Below are 17,923 nucleotides of genomic sequence, written 5' to 3'. Positions count from 1 at the left end.
GACAGTGTCTAAACGTCACTTGCGCCACTTCTCCTGTTACCATGAATCCTACATCCTCCGTCTCCGCTCCGCAGCGTTCCAGACTGCCTGCGCAAAGCAAAGCCTCCAGGCTGCGCTGTTCCTCCCACATTGCTCCGCTCCAACTTATCCTCGGAGCTCAAGGAGAGCATGCGCGATACTATCATTAAATTCGTAGGAGCAAAACATCCAGAAATCCATCCATTTTCTTACACGCTTGTCCCGAGTGGGGTCGCGAGGGGTGCTGGTGCCTATCTCCAGCAGCCAATGGGCGAGAGGCCGGGTACACCCTGTACAGGTCGCCACTCCATCGCAGAACATCCAGAAATGAACGCTTAATTTAATATGACATATTAAAATAATCCCCATCGGCATCCAGCATATGTGCGGTTTCTGATGGAGAAGAGAAATCTGCTTTCTGGTCTGTTGAAGTACCAATATTTTGCATCCAATATTTTAAATAAACGGTTTTAGTTTTCAAATATATAAGAATTATGCTCTAGTTTGTAGTTACCGATCTGTTGTTACAATATTTAATTTGACAAACCGGATCTTCTCGCCGTTCTTTTTCCTGTTTGGTTCAATTACAATAGCGGATCTTGACCTGGCCGGACCGGAGCGGAGCCTGAACATTTTGAGTATGTTTGGCTCAACCTGCTGCTGTGAGGCAGGATTCTCCACCATGAACAGAATTAGAAATAAATATGGATCCAGGCTCAAAATGAGCAACTTGATATGTGCTTTAGAATGGCTTTGTCTCCATTCAAACCCAGGTTTAAAGCCTTGCAGGGCAGCATAAAGCCCACTGCTCTCAATAAGACAGAAAAAGAGAAAATAACGGTCAGTTCAGGTGTTTTAAAAAAATATGAATTAGGAAAATGTCTATATACCAAACTGAACAATTGTTGTTCTCTGCTTCAAAAAACACTTTCGATTTTAAAATGGAAAATATTTCTTTCTTTTTTTTTTTTTAGATATTTTTATTAAAAAAATCAATGTATAACATGGATGCATAAACACCTCATTTTATTTCAGTGTTAAATTCTGTTTATAGTTACAGATCATTACAAAATGTCTTCGGACCTTTACTGGTTGATGATTTTCTTTATTCGGACCCCACTTATTTTAAATTAAGTACTCCAGCGAAATCCACATCTAGTAAAAACTAGTGTAATTGGATAGATCATATAACACAAAGACTCATTGGTTAGCTAACGGAAATCATCAGAAACAAGCAGGTGTTCTTCAAACTGCAACCGTGAATTGTCTATGCCATGCTACAATGTAGGATTCAGGAAAAGATGTTGAAATGTCTGAAAGGTCGGACACAGGCGAGAGCGTATCGGGAGACGGAGACCAACAAGACCTCCCTCATCCTTGGACCTATCTCAAAGAATTTTTTTCAAAAAAGTTAAAAAATTGAGCTTTCAATTCATATAGTGGCATCTGGCTGTTTTTTTAAAGGTTACTTTATACTTTTATACTTGAAGTAGTTTTTGGAGCACATACTTTTTCACTTTTACTTGAGTAATAAGGTCAAGTTGATACTTTAACTTTTACCAGAGTGTTTTTAAGCTGCAGTATCTATACTTCTACTTAAGTAACAAATGTGTGTACTTTTAACCCCACTGACTAATAGTAAAAAATGTATTTGGGAATACCATTTCTCAAGTACTGAGTAACTCATTATAACACCCACTTTAAATAAACAATAAAACTAATCTGGTATTGTAAACACTATTAGCAAAAAATAAAACAAAGGAATAATGTTACTGATAATGGATTATGGTAATAACAAATCCAGGCAGACGAAATTATATATATTCTTTTAGAAAAAACTTGTAAATCCAGTCCATTTAGTAGGTCACAGAGATGATAAAAGTGTAAATTAGCTCCAGTGACATGATCTAATCCTTACTGTATAATAGCTTGACCATTTAAGGTTGGTTCACCACATAGAAAGTAAGCTTGTTTACCTAATCATTATATGTGAAGATGTCTTGGGCTGGAGCACTGTTGGGGAGCAATATTTTAGTAAGATATTACTTATGTAAAAGTAAAAATGATTCTAAAAGTAAGTTTTGAAACTGTTTACTACCCACATAGCATCCTCGCTAGTTTTACCTCCAATCAGCACATCTGGATTTTTTTTAACACTGACGGGAAGTAAAATCTTGTGGAAAAATGCTCTGAATATATAATTTTGATAATTTTAAGGGAGTTTTAAGACAGTTGACTAAAAAGGAACTACCAACCAAGATTATATAATCTTGGGTTCTTGGTTACCAGGTACGGTCTCTTTAGGGGAGACAAGGATGGATTTTAGATGTGTTCAAATATCATGCAATTACTTCCTATATCTTATCTTATATTTAGTTTTTTCTCTCCTCAGGTCCTTTGCTCTGTCCGGACCCCAGAAAACCCACTGGACAGCAGCTTCAGTCAGCTTCAACACTACCAGCTGCTGACAGTAGAGTTACCTGCAGGACCTCAGGGATCCAGAGAGGGCTTCTCCGCTGATAGCTGCGTGTATGAATGTGCACGAGGTCGCCTACAGCGCATATCCCTCACCACCATCCCACTGCCATCACCTCCTATCTCCTGCTCTCGGCACCCATCAGAGACCGCTCTCCTTCTAGGCTTGAGTGACTCCTCTTTAGTCCTCTACGACCAGAGACGGGCGGTCTCGGTCTTGGCCTCCTGCCCTGTACCGCCCTCCTACATGGCCTGGCACCCTACGGGGGCTGTCGTCGTTATGGTGGGGGGACAAGAGGAAGTGATGTGCTTTGATGTGGGCTTGGCACCTTTAAACATGGCTCTCGTAGCAGAAGAAGCATCTCCAGCCGCCACATTGAGACTAACTCAGCACATAAACTGCTCCGGAGGCCTGGTTGGGCTGCAGTGGGGGGCTGGTTTTGACGGTGGCCCGGAGGGGACAGATACGCTAACATTAGTCTTTAATGGAGGACCACTAGTCACCTTAAAATTCAGACTAGGTAAGTCATCAACGTTTTGATAAAAAAATTTACTTCTTTACGTTTATTTTATTAAAAATCATTGCACCGTATGAATAGATTCTGACCTCCTGGCTGAATGTTGTGAATCTTTCAGCAGGAAGCAGCGAACCAGTTAGCATCAGGTGATCTCTGTCAAACAGTAGATGTGGTTACGTCACCATCAAATTATGAAAAATAATTCCCTTAATGGAAAACCCTGCAAATAAAAAGAAACTCCCGTCTTTAGATAAATTTTTACACTTCGATGAGTTGGTTTTTTTTTAATCGTATCAAAATTGTTATATTTCGCAAAACTGCAATGGAGACACTTTTCCTCATCACATGAGTCATGTGATCTGGAGCTGGACCTTACTGCCTTTTAAAAATAAGAAGAAGACCGACAGTAGGTGGAGGATGATGGCGCCCCCCAGAGCCACAGCTGAAATATTGTTGCCATGTTGTTCTTTGTCTAATCTGCGATAGATTAAATGAGAAGTGTGACAAAGGTCAACATGTGCCTCTGAAACTGGAGCATGCCTGCCCTGTATTTACCGTAAATATGAGCCCCTGATGGCTGCCCCTGTTTCCACCAGGCGCCCTGTTCCCTCCAAGTTCTCCGCCTCTGTTTTGGATCTGTGAGAACCAGGCTGGCGAGCGGGTCGCCCTGTTACAGAACCTCCCCGCTGCAGAAGGAAGTTAATTCGTAGGGAAGGTTAGCGGGAGTCACGCTCTCAGAGGTCATTCAATAATCGCCCCGGGGCACGAGCTCCCACGCCCTCAGGTGCATTCTGGGATGCATTTTTCCGATAAATCGTTTACAGTGGCTGCACAGTCCCTCGGGAACCCTAGATAAAGTTTGCCAATCAAAGTTTATTCTGCGAGACAGACGTCTATCCCTGTCATTCTCACACACCAAGTTCTTTTAGCATCTTTAATTGGAACTTCGGAAAGATGATGTCATGTAGCTCTGCTGAAGTTTGAAACCAGGCAGGTTTGGGGGGGGGTCTAGTAAATGTGTGTGCTGTTTGTGTATGTGACCAGGAAGGGGGGGTGGGGGGTGATCTTCCAACAATAGCTTCGACTCCTCTGATCCTCTGCCAAGGTTTCCGATGAAGAAAGTGACTGCACGTCTTTTCTCTATGATAATTCCCCCAACATACGCATGTACATTAGTGTGCATTCTCCTATTTATGTGCTTCTTTACACACACATACACTCTCTCTCTCTCCAACTCGTTTGTTGCTTGTGCTCCTGCTCTGTATTGACTTGTTTCATGCTGCCTGCTACATGACAGAAGGAGCGAGTCGGAAGGCGGCGTGGAAGAAAGACTTGGCCATGCTCCAAGTTCTCCCTTCGTCTTTTTTTTTCCCCTCTGGAGGCAGGCCTCCTCTGTGCCATCCCCACACCCACCACCCCCATCCTGCACCGCGTTATCTCATCTGGGCACGCGTTGGCCGCTGCTGGGCCTGCAACGGTACACGGTGTAGAGAAGCAGACCAGGAAATGTGCTGCAACCAAGAGAGAAAAAAGGATTTTTCACTCAGGGCTTGGAAGACAGTAAAACAGGATGTAATGATGAATCTGGGTTTGGAAAAACTGGAATAATGGAAGGAAGCCAAAGTAATATAAAATAATAATTATAATGCAAAGAAAAGGCAAATATCACTTACTATTTTTTAAAACTAGAAGCCCCAACTATCAGCTTTAAATGGGCTGCTGTACAGTAGGTAGTACTTTTTCTTATGTGCTTTCACCCTTATCATCAAAGAAATTGGTGGATTTACTCCCAAAAATTCAAACCATTGATTTAGACAAAACATAACCAAAATATGGCCATTATGATAACAGACAGTAAAGAAAGGAGAAATCAAAATGTGCTATTTGTTCCCCACAACAATGCATTCTACATTTTAGTCTGAGATCAGATTGATCAGTTACTATATTTACATATTTATAACCACCTTTTTATGTGAATGTTTATGGTTTCATTATGCATCAAAATGTTTAGGTTTATGAAGTATATAATGAAGTATCATCTACCTGAACAATTAATTAGTCAATAAGCTTTACAATGGCTGTCTGTAGAAAGAATAGGAAGTAGACATGAAAGGTTTCCATTCATGCTGGAAAAGACCCAACATGTTCTCTAACTTCTCTCATATATTTAGAAATCGGTACAAATATCAAACAGCAAAAACTTATGTATGTCATTTTGTTCTTGAGTTAAGTGTTTTCCCTTGACAGTTTGCCAGTGAAATAAGATGATTTATATTTAAAATAAAAGAAAACAACAACTTCAATGTCTTATTTTATGTGCATAATATCTAATTATCGTATTTTAAGAGAAAAATATTAATTCCAAGAGCTGATCGCCTTAATCTCCTGCTTAAGTTAATGGTAAAAACACTTATTATGAAAGATTTACTTATTTTTTTATACATTTTTACAGTGTGGGCTAACCCTGCAAAAACTGAAATATTAGTAAAATTATTTGTCTTGAAATAATTATATTTTACTTGGTTTTAAGCAGGTTAATAACACAATTTCCCCATCGCACCCTGATACTTTCACAGGTCCCACTCTGACACCCGCTTCAATAATGTGTCTCAGTATAAATGCAGCAGATAATGATGACATCATTGTCAGTATAGTAGAACTTGGTTAAAATTATGTTCAAAACGAAATAATGTTTTTTGATCACAAATGAAATCTAGTTTTAATTTGACGTTTATTGCACTGACCTGCTTTACTTACAATGAGTCCAGCCTGATGGTGCTTTAGAGACAGGCATCATTTAAGAAACTGTTTAATACTGAACAAAACATGTTAATATAAGAATTTAACGCTGGGTTATCTTTAAGCTCAGGTTTGTTTCTAAACTGATATTTTCCCAGTTTTCATTTCTCTGTAGTCTGATTTAATGCATTCCTGTTTAATTCCTGCACCTAATGCTCTAACTTCCTCTGCTCCTGGATAAAACCTGCACTCTGTTGATTCACTCATCTCTATGGACTGACTGTAAACAACTGGGACAGCCTGGAGAAGGCAGTGCTGTCAGAGTTGCACAGGCCCACTGGTTGGAGCTGTTACTGGGCAGACCTGCCCGGTACACCCATACTTCATGGATACCAACTATTCTTTTATATGAAAATGTAAGCTGCAACAATTTTGCGGCATCTGCCTCCATTTGGACTGACTTTATTTCCATCACTGACCAAACTTGTTCTGGAGACGTTTACTGAGAGGATAAAGTATGAATATTTTCTACTCAGAATACATCTAATTATCTGCCAGTGCAGTAAGGCAGTGGCTTTCGGTGGGACCTCTTGCTGCACTAGCAGATTATTATACTTATTTCCTCCTTAAAAGAAGATTAATAATCCAGCAGAATCTGCTTCTACATAGTCTATCAATCTCAAAACAAGATGAAAACGACATTTGTGTTCGATTTAAGATTGAAAAGCTTGGTTAGATGGAGTTTTTGGAGTATAACATTGGGATCAATTAAGTGTTTTTGAGTTGAAGTCATTAAGATTTTTACTTTAAAGAAAAAAAAATCAGTTATAAAACAATAAGTAACATCAACTTCAATTACTGTACAGAACTGATTTCAGAGCTTAAAGTTACAGCGGCTATCCTCGAAAGCAACATGTCTCTTCCAGATCTATTCTTTTGGCTGACTGCTTCTCATGGCTAAATCTACAACACTCAAACTATCTTTTGAGCACAAATATTTACACCTATATATGTTTTATAAATTAATCTTTAATTTAAGCAATGGGTTTTACTGTGTAACAGAGGTTTTATGTCTGTTTTCTAACATTTTTCTTTCATTTGTAAATCAGTTAAGGCTCCTGTATTTTTCCTGCCTGTGGAGACAGTAAATGCGCTGGACTTTTTTCCACTCGGGGATGTATATGTTGGAAGGGTCAGACACGTTTTGGCTGCTCTCCCAGTGAAGCTGTAATTTGAATGCCTTTGCGATGCATGCTAAAGCTGCAGGACAGTGGTGCTGGAGGATGCAGGACAGGGAGAACATTGAACAAAGAACCAACCACAAAGCCAACAGACTGGAGGAGCTCCAGAGATCCACAGCTACTGTAGTAAAATGATCTGTTGACAATTATTTAAATCTGTTATTAAAAATGATTGGCACTGTTAAAGAAATTGTTACTAGGAAGCCACAGAAGACCCTTTTAAACCAAGCCACAGGATATTTAGGGGACAAAGCAAAGAAAGCAAGGGCAATTTTCTAGTTAGTTTAATACAGTAGATACACTTTGGATTAACCTATTAGACACCAACACCTTTCGTGCACTGAAGGATATAAACTAGTGATCAAATATTGGATGTTCAATCAAATTATTTCTCTGATTGTTTCTCTTGTGTGCTTTCCGTAGATCTTAAAGTCAAAATAAAGTCAAGATAAAGCTTAAAACAATTTTTTATTTAATGTTTGCTCGACATGAAGGTCTCTTCTTTTTGTTTTCTACTTGTTTTTATGTGTTCTTTTCTTAGCTGGCCAATTAAACCAGCATAGACAGGTGTGAGAGGGAGCTATCACGCCTTCACGCCACAAGGATCCATTGTTTCTGCTAAAAAGTTTAGTTAGAGCAGCAGTCAACACCCAACTCTAGCCCTCCTGCACACAGCCACACACAAACAGCACCCACAAACACAAACAAGCTGATGTATTAGCCACATTAGCCTTCTCTTTAGGGGATTTGGAGGTTTGCTAATTGCCAGCTTGTCATTTTAATTGCCCTTACCACCCTCTCCACCTCCCCCATCTACACACAACTTCTTCAGCTACTTTAACAAGACTTCGAACAGCCTGCTGCACCGACAATAAACGCTCACTATCCATGACCTTCTTTTATCTGAATATTTCATTGTGACTTCAGGAAGCAATAAATGATTAAAAACAATGCTGTGTAAAACAATTTTAGGTTTGTTTCTTTGTATTTTTTAGCTTCTAAGGAGTCAGAACTACGGGTAATCCTTTAAAGTTGTCTTAATCAACAACTCTTCAGGCTTTCTGCTCGGCCTCTTTGCCAATTTTCAGGGTAAAGTTGTTTTTTTGTTTTTTTTTGTAAGCTGCTTAACACTGACCTGTGAATCATTCAACGTGTAAATTGGCACCTAGGTCACACTTTGTTATAATTTCCTTTAATTAATCTTTTGAAAATATTCTAACACATTTTTGCAGAAATAAAGTAGTATTTTCAGCTTTAAAGAGATACATTTTTTTATCTGTTTGGCTGAAAACTGAGGATAAGATCTTATCCAATTAAAAAACATAATAATGGGCCAATTTATTATTATCGTATATTCCATCTTTATGTAGAGTCATAATTTTCAGAAAGGACCTCTATAAACATTCTTATAATACCTCTTTTATATTTTGTATTTACTGGTTTATGGGAATATTTTGATTTCAATTGGTTGCTTATTTTTCCTCCAATATATATATATATTTTCTGTTTAATTGTCTTTGCAACAAACATTTTCCTTTTTCTGGACAATGAAAAGTGAAATAAAAACAACATAACTTAATGTTACGTACGAAAAATTATCTTCAGTGAGCTTCCATAGCTTTTCTTCTTAGAAATATATATATATATTTTAACATTTTAACTCTTTGTGTGATTTTAAACCATAAAAGTAAAAGTCTAATCAGTTTATGTCCAGCATGTGTGGGCTCTGCTCGGATGTTAGCTGCTCTTTTCATGAGCTTAGAGCTGCACAAATCTTTTATGAGAAATCCAATTCTTTATTGCAGACACAAGGAGGCTCCATATTGGTTAATAAGAAAAAGGACAACAAAAAATAACAAGATATAAAAACATGAAAAGACAATGAACCTATTTCATCAAGTGCAATGATTATATAACCAAATTTAAACCTAAAGGTTGCTTCTTTTATAATGAGAATATAACAGATGTAGGATGAAGTTATTTGTGATTTAATTTAATCATCTATTCAGGTGACTTTCACAACTGATTTTTTTTAAATTGATGTTTCTTTTTCATTTACTCTGACATTTATTAATTCAACCTTACCTGAACTCTGTCTCCACGTGGTAGGAGCTCTAACTGGAGGCCAGCTGGGTCATGTGGAGCTGCTCCAGCAGAGGCTTCGTTGCGGTCAGGTCAGAGAGGCGCTGGGCATCTTGGAGGCCATGGACTGGAGCACCATGGGGGACGAGAGCTACCAAGGCCTGAGCTCTGTCACCAACCACCTGCTGAGGCTGCCGCTGAACGCAGACAGAGAGGGTATATCTCTGGTTTTTCATTCCCGAGCAGAAATTTAGCCTGTCAGCTAGGTTAGCTATTTGTTGGTCCATTGACCATAAACATCTACAGCCCTTGTTGAATAATATGCTGCTGTGATTTTCCACATCTCTGATGTTGCTGCTATTTCAAATATGCATTAGTGTAAAAATGTCCATTGCTGTATATTGGTTATTTGCTCTCCAGGTGCACAGTCTACAGCACAGTATTTTATTTTTTATCTTTTAACACTTCACTCTTATGTTATTCTTATGCATTTTTCTAAGGTCCACATTTGTGTGACCATTTATTCTATAATCTTTTTGCTGCTGCATAACACAAGAATTTCCCCATTATGGAACAATAAAGGATATGTGTTCTATTCCATTCTATAATGCCAGAATGTTGGAAGGTGTAAAAACATTGGCCATCCTTTGATTAGATCAGTTTAGGAGGCACCATCGGTGCGATCTAATATATAAAGTAAAACATTTGCTTAAATAAGCATTCAGTCTTGTTAATTTCACATGTATAATCAGTAATTGTGATTCTTGATAACTTAAAACCACATTTTAGTTTATTTCTAGTATTTGGAATCCAAATTTTGGAACCTGTAGCTTTGAGCTAAATGAGTTTGCAATGGTTTAGAGGGGTCTTGTTGTACACAAGCATCAGTCAGGGGAAGGCTGTAAAAAAATCTAAAGGTTTAATATACCACATAATGCAGGAAGGAAGGTAGTAATGGCTTTACATAAACTGGATATTTCTCTGAAATTAGTATAAATGCCAGGTGGAGCGAGGGAGGCTAACATAGGCGTTCAGAAAAAGTTCCAATCTTTGTTTGTGTCCTCTTCCAAATCAAGTAATGGAAGTCTATGTTTAATGAGAGGCCAGATACATAATAAAATCTGAGGGCTCAGCTGATATGTCCTCACAGGAGGATAGGATAACTCAGAGTAGATACTTATTGCCATTTTACGATATTTCAAAGAAGGCTGAAGGAAATTGATTGATTGATTGATTGATCTCAGAGTGGAGAAATGTACTTCTTACATCAGTTAAAATAGTCAAAGGAGAAGAATGTGCCAAAGGAAGAAATAGGTGCATATGATATATACAGTATATACAGTGCATTCACAAATGACAGTTTGTTTTTTGTGTATTTCAACAAGGATCAGTTCAAATGTGTACATTAGTGTGCAGGCAGGTTATTACCCCAGATTTTTTTGTTTGATAAAATAAGCTCTATATTGATCTCTTTAGTCTTTTTACACTGTTGATATCCACTTTAGACTGCCAGTTGTTCCTATATGAACCAGGCATAATGTGCATTAAAAGAAACGTGATAAAAATATATGTATTAAATAGATCTTGGTGTGTCTCTGCCCTGCATTCAGCCCAGCTGGAAGCTGCTCTGCGGGTGTTTTACGCTCCGGCTGCCCCCCTTTCTGATACAGTGATACTGGAGTACAGGGAGCCAGTCAGCAAGTATGCTCGCCGCCTTTTTCACCACCTCCTCAGGTAACAACACTTTCTCCATGCCGCTGCTGCTCTGTTCTTAATTTGATGCTCTGAGTGAGAAATCTGCTTTGTGCATCCCCACTGGGGTCCAGGTCAGCTTCTGTAGAGCTCTTCTGGCAGTAAAAGAAAAGGATGTAATTCTTTCGCGGGCCACAGTTCAGTGATGTGAAATGTAAAACCCATTCAGAGAGTATTTTTAACACACTACTGGAGCACATTGTTGGCTTTATCTGCGTCCAAAAACGTCTTTTAAAAATGACAACCGTTGAGAAAACAAATTTAACACTCCTTGTTTTCCTCTTGCTCGTTCTATTTTGACATTTCTAAAAAGGACGTAGCTTTTGAATTTCATCAGTCACACACACACAGCAGTGCCGCTTTGAGTCATTCATGAGGCAAAGCATCACACATAGACCTGTTTAACTGTCGTTTCATTTTCCCTTCTGCCATTAGAGCCTTTTGAAACGCCTGTTTGACTGAAATAGACCCTGTTGTTCCCACACACTGCTGCTCACAGCTCTCCATCTAGCAAATACCTCCTCTCTCCTCCTCTGTACCAGAGCTGGAGTGTTGTTTGGACTCCCTCCTCTTCCTCCTCCTCCTCCCTTATCACCTGCCTGCATTCTTTTTCTCTCCATTAACATCAAATAACGAAGCTCCCCCCCTTCTACTTGTTTATTTGTTTCATGTTGGATGTAGACGGGGAAAGTTGCGGTGGTTCGCTCTCTCTTTTGGCTTTAATTCTAGAAAAAAAAAAAAAGCTCACTATTTACTGTACACTTATTGGCAGTGTAGTGCACAGCGAATTATGTGCATATCGCTGGATTTAATTGTCTGTGTGCAACAATAAAAAGCTAGGAGGGAAAATGTACCTCAGGCTGATTCATCTCTAAATCTTAGTGAGGGATTTATTTTTCTCTGTTTTCCTTTGCAGGCATCAGCGTTTTGAGAAAGCTTTCCTCCTCGCTGTAGACTTGGAGGACCGAGATTTATTCATGGTGAGTTGAAAGAAATTTAGATTTTGAGAAGTAAACAGTAAAAATAGTGGAACTGAAAACAATGAAATAGATTCTAAAACATCCTTTACATAGTTTTTTTATACCAGCTTCTGTTTGTCCTCTCTGGGCTACCGTAGACAGATAATAATGCAAAAAAGAAGACGGTTTATGTGTGTTTGACCATCCAAGCATCCATCCATGACTGCATCCAACCATAATCCATACATCCATCATTGCATCAAACCATCATCCATCCATCCATCCATCCATCCAGCCATCCATCCATCCATCCATTCTTCCATCCATCCATCCATCCACCCATCCATCCATCCATTCTTCCATCCATCCACCCATCCATCCACCCACCCATTCATCCATCCATTAAGCCATCCATCCACCCATCTATCCATCCACCCACCCATTCATCCATCCATTAAGCCATCCATCCATCCATCCACCCATTCATCCATCCATTAAGCCATCCATCCATCCATCCATCAATCCATCCATCCATCCATCCATCCACCCATTCATCCATCCATTAAGCCATCCATCCATCCACCCATTCATCCATCAATTAAGCCATCCATCCATCCATCCATCCATCATCCATCCATCCATCCATCCATCCATCCACCCATTCATCCATCCATTCTTCCATCCATCCATCCATCCATCCATCCACCCATTCATCCATCCATTAAGCCATCCATCCATCCATCCATCCATTAAGCCATCCACCCATCCATCCATCCATCCATCCACATATTCATCCATCCATTAAGCCATCCATCCATCCATTCTTCCATCCATCCATCATCCATCCATCCATCCACCCATTCATCCATCCATTATTCCATCCATCCATCCATCCATCCATCCATCCATCCATCCATCCACATATTCATCCATCCATTAAGCCATCCATCCATCCATCATCCATCCATCCATCCACCCATTCATCCATCCATTCTTCCATCCATCCATCCACCCATTCATCCATCCATTAAGCCATCCATCCATTCATCCATCCATTAAGCCATCCACCCATCCATCCATCCATCCATTCATCCACCCATTCATCCATCCATTCTTCCATCCATCCATCCATCCACCCATTCATCCATCCATTCTTCCATCCATCCATCCATCCATCCACCCATTCATCCATCCATTAAGCCATCCATCCATTCATCCATCCATTAAGCCATCCACCCATCCATCCATCATCCATCCATCCATCCATCCACCCATTCATCCATCCATTCTTCCATCCATCCATCCATCCACCCATTCATCCATCCATTAAGCCATCCACCCATCCATCCATCCATCCATCCATCCACATATTCATCCATCCATTAAGCCATCCATCCATCCATCCATCATCCATCCATCCATCCACCCATTCATCCATCCATTCTTCCATCCATCCATCCACCCATTCATCCATCCATTAAGCCATCCATCCATTCATCCATCCATTAAGCCATCCACCCATCCATCCATCATCCATCCATCCATCCACCCATTCATCCATCCATTCTTCCATCCATCCATCCACCCATTCATCCATCCATTAAGCCATCCATCCATTCATCCATCCATTAAGCCATCCACCCATCCATCCATCCATCCAGCCATCCATCCATCCATCCACATATTCATCCATCCATTAAGCCATCCATCCATCCGTCCATTCTTCCATCCATCCATCCACCCATTCATCCATCAATTAAGCCATCCATCCATCCATCCATCCATCCACCCATTCATCCATCCATCCATTCATCCATCCATCCATCCATCCACTTTTCCATTCATCCATCCATCCATCCATCCATCCATTCATCCATCCATCCATGCATCCTCCATATTTACAAACTCCTGTTTAAAATCAGCCTCTGTAGAAGATTTAAGCTTGGTGAAATAAACTCCTTGAAATACAAATCTGGATATTTGCATCATAATATGAGTTCAAAAGCAAATGTATGCAAAGTAATAATAAGTTATTACAAACTGAATATCAGATTAGATTTCCTGTCATGAGCATCTCCTGATATTAAAACGCCTACCTTCCTTTCAAAGCGAAGTCTATCTCAGTATTTTTCCAGGTTCTTTGTTGACATGACTCTGTCTGGTAAAACAAGTCAAGGCTATTATTGTGGATTACACAATTACAATTCAATTCTTAAAAATATTCACTAATATATTTAGGATTTTAAGCCATAAAAAACATCTGTTCATAATTATTTACATTTTTTACCATGAAAATAGCCAAAAAAGACACACCGTTTCCTCTGCCTCTCCTCCACATGCTGCTACAACCATCTGTTTTCAAATACAGCTGATATGACCTAAATTGGAAAGACCATATAAGGTGTGGCATAGAACAGAACCTTGTGATGTAATCACAGGAAGTTTCTGTTGTACAAATTGTTTCATGGCACAAATATGGGTAAGGATATGAAAAAAGTCTCCACTCTTTGGAAACGGAAGAAGGTTTGGAGCACCACAGTGTTAAAGCTGTGAGAAGAAAACTAATATCCCGTCCTACCTGACAGTTTTCTGAAGATCTGGAAAGGTTTTAAAAACTGGGGATATTGTTGCTTTGTAAAACATTAAAACCTTAGGATTAAAGCCTTTTTAAATGATTACCATATTTTGCTTTTGACATTAATCAGATTAGGCCAACTGATTAATATTTGGCCTCCAGAGGATTAGATATCGGCTCACTCTCCAGCACCTTTTATACGAGCTTCCTGCAGGCCCCTCAGCGCCATACACCCTATTTTAGTTGTTCATTCACTGTTAAACCCTTCTTACTTGCATTTGCACATGACTTGTAACCCACAAAAGTGTGTGTGTGTGTGTGCTAGTGTGTGTGCTGCGTGTCAGAGAGCAGGTGTGATCTCAGTGTGGGCCCCTGTCTTTTCACAACTCCAGGGCCTCAGCTCGGCCTCAGCTCTGCTCATCTAACTCAAACTTGTTCTTTCTTCCACATGTTTCTCTAGGTGTTTTTTTTTTTAAAGTGGCGGCCACCTTTTTGCGCCATGCTTCACCAGCATCAACACAAAAAACACTCACTCATGCTCCTCTCTATCCCTCAATCACACTGATAGCGCCGCTTCCAATTCCCTCCCCACTAATAGGCAGGGCTGCAGGGAAGCCGAATTGAAAAGGTGGAGTCAAGCCGGTGAACCTTGAAAGAGTGAAGGAAAGAGGGGCCGGGTGGGGGGGTCATTGAGTAGATAGAAGGTTAACATTACATTTTAAGATTTTATTTTGCATCAGAAAGGTTAAAAACAAATAAAAACTGCTGTTTCTTTTTTGAAGTCTTAAAAGATAAGAAAACAAGACAAGAAAACTGCAATGTCTGCCTATAACTGGTCTGATTTAAGGTAGATTAAACAGTAGGAGGTGGCTTCATCTGGGAATCAATCTAAAGCTTAAAGCCAAACAAAATGTATCCGTAGCTAAAATGGAACCTAAAGAATTACCAACAGGCGTAAACATAAACTAGATTGCTAGAATCATGGGGTCCAAATCGGTGAATTCTGATGTTAGAAGAACTGTCATGGCTGCATGCATCACGGCCTTCACACAGAGTCACCCTCATCTTTGTAGATCATTTTTTAAATTATTTATGATGCAATTTTGGTTTTTCTCATCCAGAAATCCTGCCCCTTAACTTTGTGTAAGATAATCAAAACACCAAATCTGGTCATATGAACTTTTTATCCAAAAGTTTAAAGTCGTAGGGAAATCATATTTAAAAGTCAAATCATTCTGGCTTAAACATGTATATAAATGTACTCTTTATCAGACCATATTTTACCAAAATTTAGATAATTTCTATATATATAAAAAAAAAAACCTGTCTTAAAATCTGTTTGGTTTTTTCCGTTATCTTATGCAGGCCAATTAATTATACGTCAGCCTGTACACCTAAATTTGTCCAACCATATATCAAGGGCCATCTGTCAATCATATTTTTTTTCGGTCATAGCATCTTGATTCATATGTTGCAGTTAATATACGCAATGGTTGAAATCAGAAATGAGAATCATTTCCTTTCCCATTGAGTTCCGTCCCAGTGTTCACGGGGATGGACGTCTGTGTCTTCAGCAGGCGTAGAGCTAACAGAACTGGCAGCGTTGCGAGGCAAGGGCTCAAACATGTACGGCTGTAAGCCTTCTACACCAAACCAAGCTTCTGCCGCCCTGGCGTCCTCTTCCACGACAACTTCATCCCCGCTTTCCTCCTCTAAATAACCACGACCTCCAACACAAAACTCCTCTTGCATGTTTCTGCTGTCCATAGCGTTCCTTGACAGTGTCGTTTCTAAGTCAAAAATTTAGTGCTACTTGGTCCCAATGGAATTTCCCATTGGGAACCTACTAGCACTAAGATGCTACAACAATCCCGCCCTCTTGATAAACGCCAATCTCATTCAATTTATTCACTCGTGTAAAGTCATCTATAGGTAGAAAACAACAGGTGCTGTCAAACCCGGGTTTTAAAACGGGATACTTGCCGGTAGCAGTTAAGGTCTTGTTTATGAACTCTATGGGTGCGGGCGGATAAAATTTTGAAAAATCAGACCAGTGCAGGACTGTGAAGTATTAACATCATTTTCTATAATTACCTGATCAACAGTAAAGTAACTTGCTATTTGCTGACAGTCAGCAAGCTGCGCTGTTCATGCAGAGCTTTACAATACTTTGAATTTGGTTTGTCACCAGGTTTTAGTCATTTCACCAAGTATTGACAACGCCTCTTAATTAGTCAGCTGAAAATTATAAACTTGGTAACAACAGGGTGTTAAAATTAAAGATCTCATCACATGTTCCATACAAGTGAAACAACATACTTCTGAGCTCTTTTTGAAGATACATCCTCATTTGTGGAACATCTTTTTAAATGAAACACAAGCTGTTGCAGCCTTTGACTCTTTTACCATCTTTTTAAACATGAGCCCCTTTTGTAGTGGCAACAATGGAAATCTGCTCATATCTGGTTCAGTGGTTTCAGAAGATACCGGTCGACCCTCATCATCCCAGATCCGTAACAAAGTTAATGCTCATTCACAGCAAACTGTTTCAAGCACTTTTTAACCTCAGCGACCAAGAGAGCAGCAGCTCATTGTCTGCAAAGAGCGTAAGGAGAAAGAGAAAGGGGGCGCATTGACATTTCACCCCTCGCCCTGTCCTTCGCTCTAATTAGGTTGTGTTGTTGCTTTAACCCGCTGCTTGGCTGATTGGGCTGAGGTTGCGAGGGTTAATGAGGGCAACCCCCCCCCCACCGCCCTCACCAAACTCTTTGTAACTTACTAACTTGCCCGCAGAACTCAATAACGCCCCGTCGACCTGACAGAATGCACTCCAAGATAACATGGACGCCATGGCCTCTCCTAGAAATGCTCAGCATGATGCCCTCCTCCCCACCATGACACGACCCTCCATTGTTTCCGAGCTAACAATAGAGGTCCTTCAAGCTTTCTCTCCCCCCAAAAAACAGAAAGCTTTTGTTAAAGTGAAGCACTTAGTGTTGGGTTAAATTGAGGGGGAGGAGGAACGGTAGGGGGGTGGAGGTTGGTTGCTGGTGGTTAGGAAGGGGGGCTACTAATTCATTGGCAATTTCTTTTTTTTTTATTTTCATTATTGGTGCTCTTCTGTAACTCCCTAATTAGCCTTTGATAATGAGTTGATAATGTAACCAATTAGGTCATTCGTCAGGCTAGACGAGCCCGCAACACCTCCCTCCCATTTCTCCCCGCCTTCTAAACGGGTCTTGATAGAACTTGTTAATTAAATCAAATTTTTGGTGATAGCTGAGTTGAATGCACGCTCCTCTGTCTATGAACGAGGTCCTATGCGTTTCCTCCGCAGATATCCTCAAGCGAAGCTGTTGTCTTCTCCTCCTATCTGATGCCAGGGAGGAGGAAGGGGTGGAGATGTTGCTTCCGCGTCTTTGGCAACATATTCACTGTTGTCTCTCTCATGATTAATTAGCCCTTAAAACTCTTGACGCCTCTCTAACATAACACTTTGGGCTGTTATTTGTGCCGTGAGACAAGTGTGAAACTAATTATGTTGATTTCTGACGATGGTTGCAT

At 40.0% G+C, this 17,923-nt stretch overlaps 1 protein-coding gene across 2 annotated transcripts in view; it reads left to right on the top strand.

The window, feature by feature from the left end:
* LOC119798097 (WD repeat containing planar cell polarity effector) overlaps positions 1-17,923 on the top strand; it is a 124,692-nt gene that overhangs the window by 86,907 nt on the left and 19,862 nt on the right. For both annotated transcript variants that reach the window (XM_038307442.1, XM_038307441.1), the window contains 4 exons: positions 2,411-3,014; positions 9,101-9,289; positions 10,684-10,807; positions 11,742-11,805. In XM_038307442.1, coding sequence (XP_038163370.1) covers positions 2,411-3,014; positions 9,101-9,289; positions 10,684-10,807; positions 11,742-11,805 — 981 coding nt within the window. The remainder of the gene's footprint in view (positions 1-2,410; positions 3,015-9,100; positions 9,290-10,683; positions 10,808-11,741; positions 11,806-17,923) is intronic.

Source organism: Cyprinodon tularosa, unplaced genomic scaffold (assembly GCF_016077235.1).
Source record: "Cyprinodon tularosa strain WSP-4 unplaced genomic scaffold, ASM1607723v1 ctg61, whole genome shotgun sequence".
Classification (NCBI taxonomy): domain Eukaryota; kingdom Metazoa; phylum Chordata; class Actinopteri; order Cyprinodontiformes; family Cyprinodontidae; genus Cyprinodon; species Cyprinodon tularosa.
Note: the sequence above shows the minus strand (reverse complement) of the source record. Positions and strands in the feature narration are given on the sequence as shown.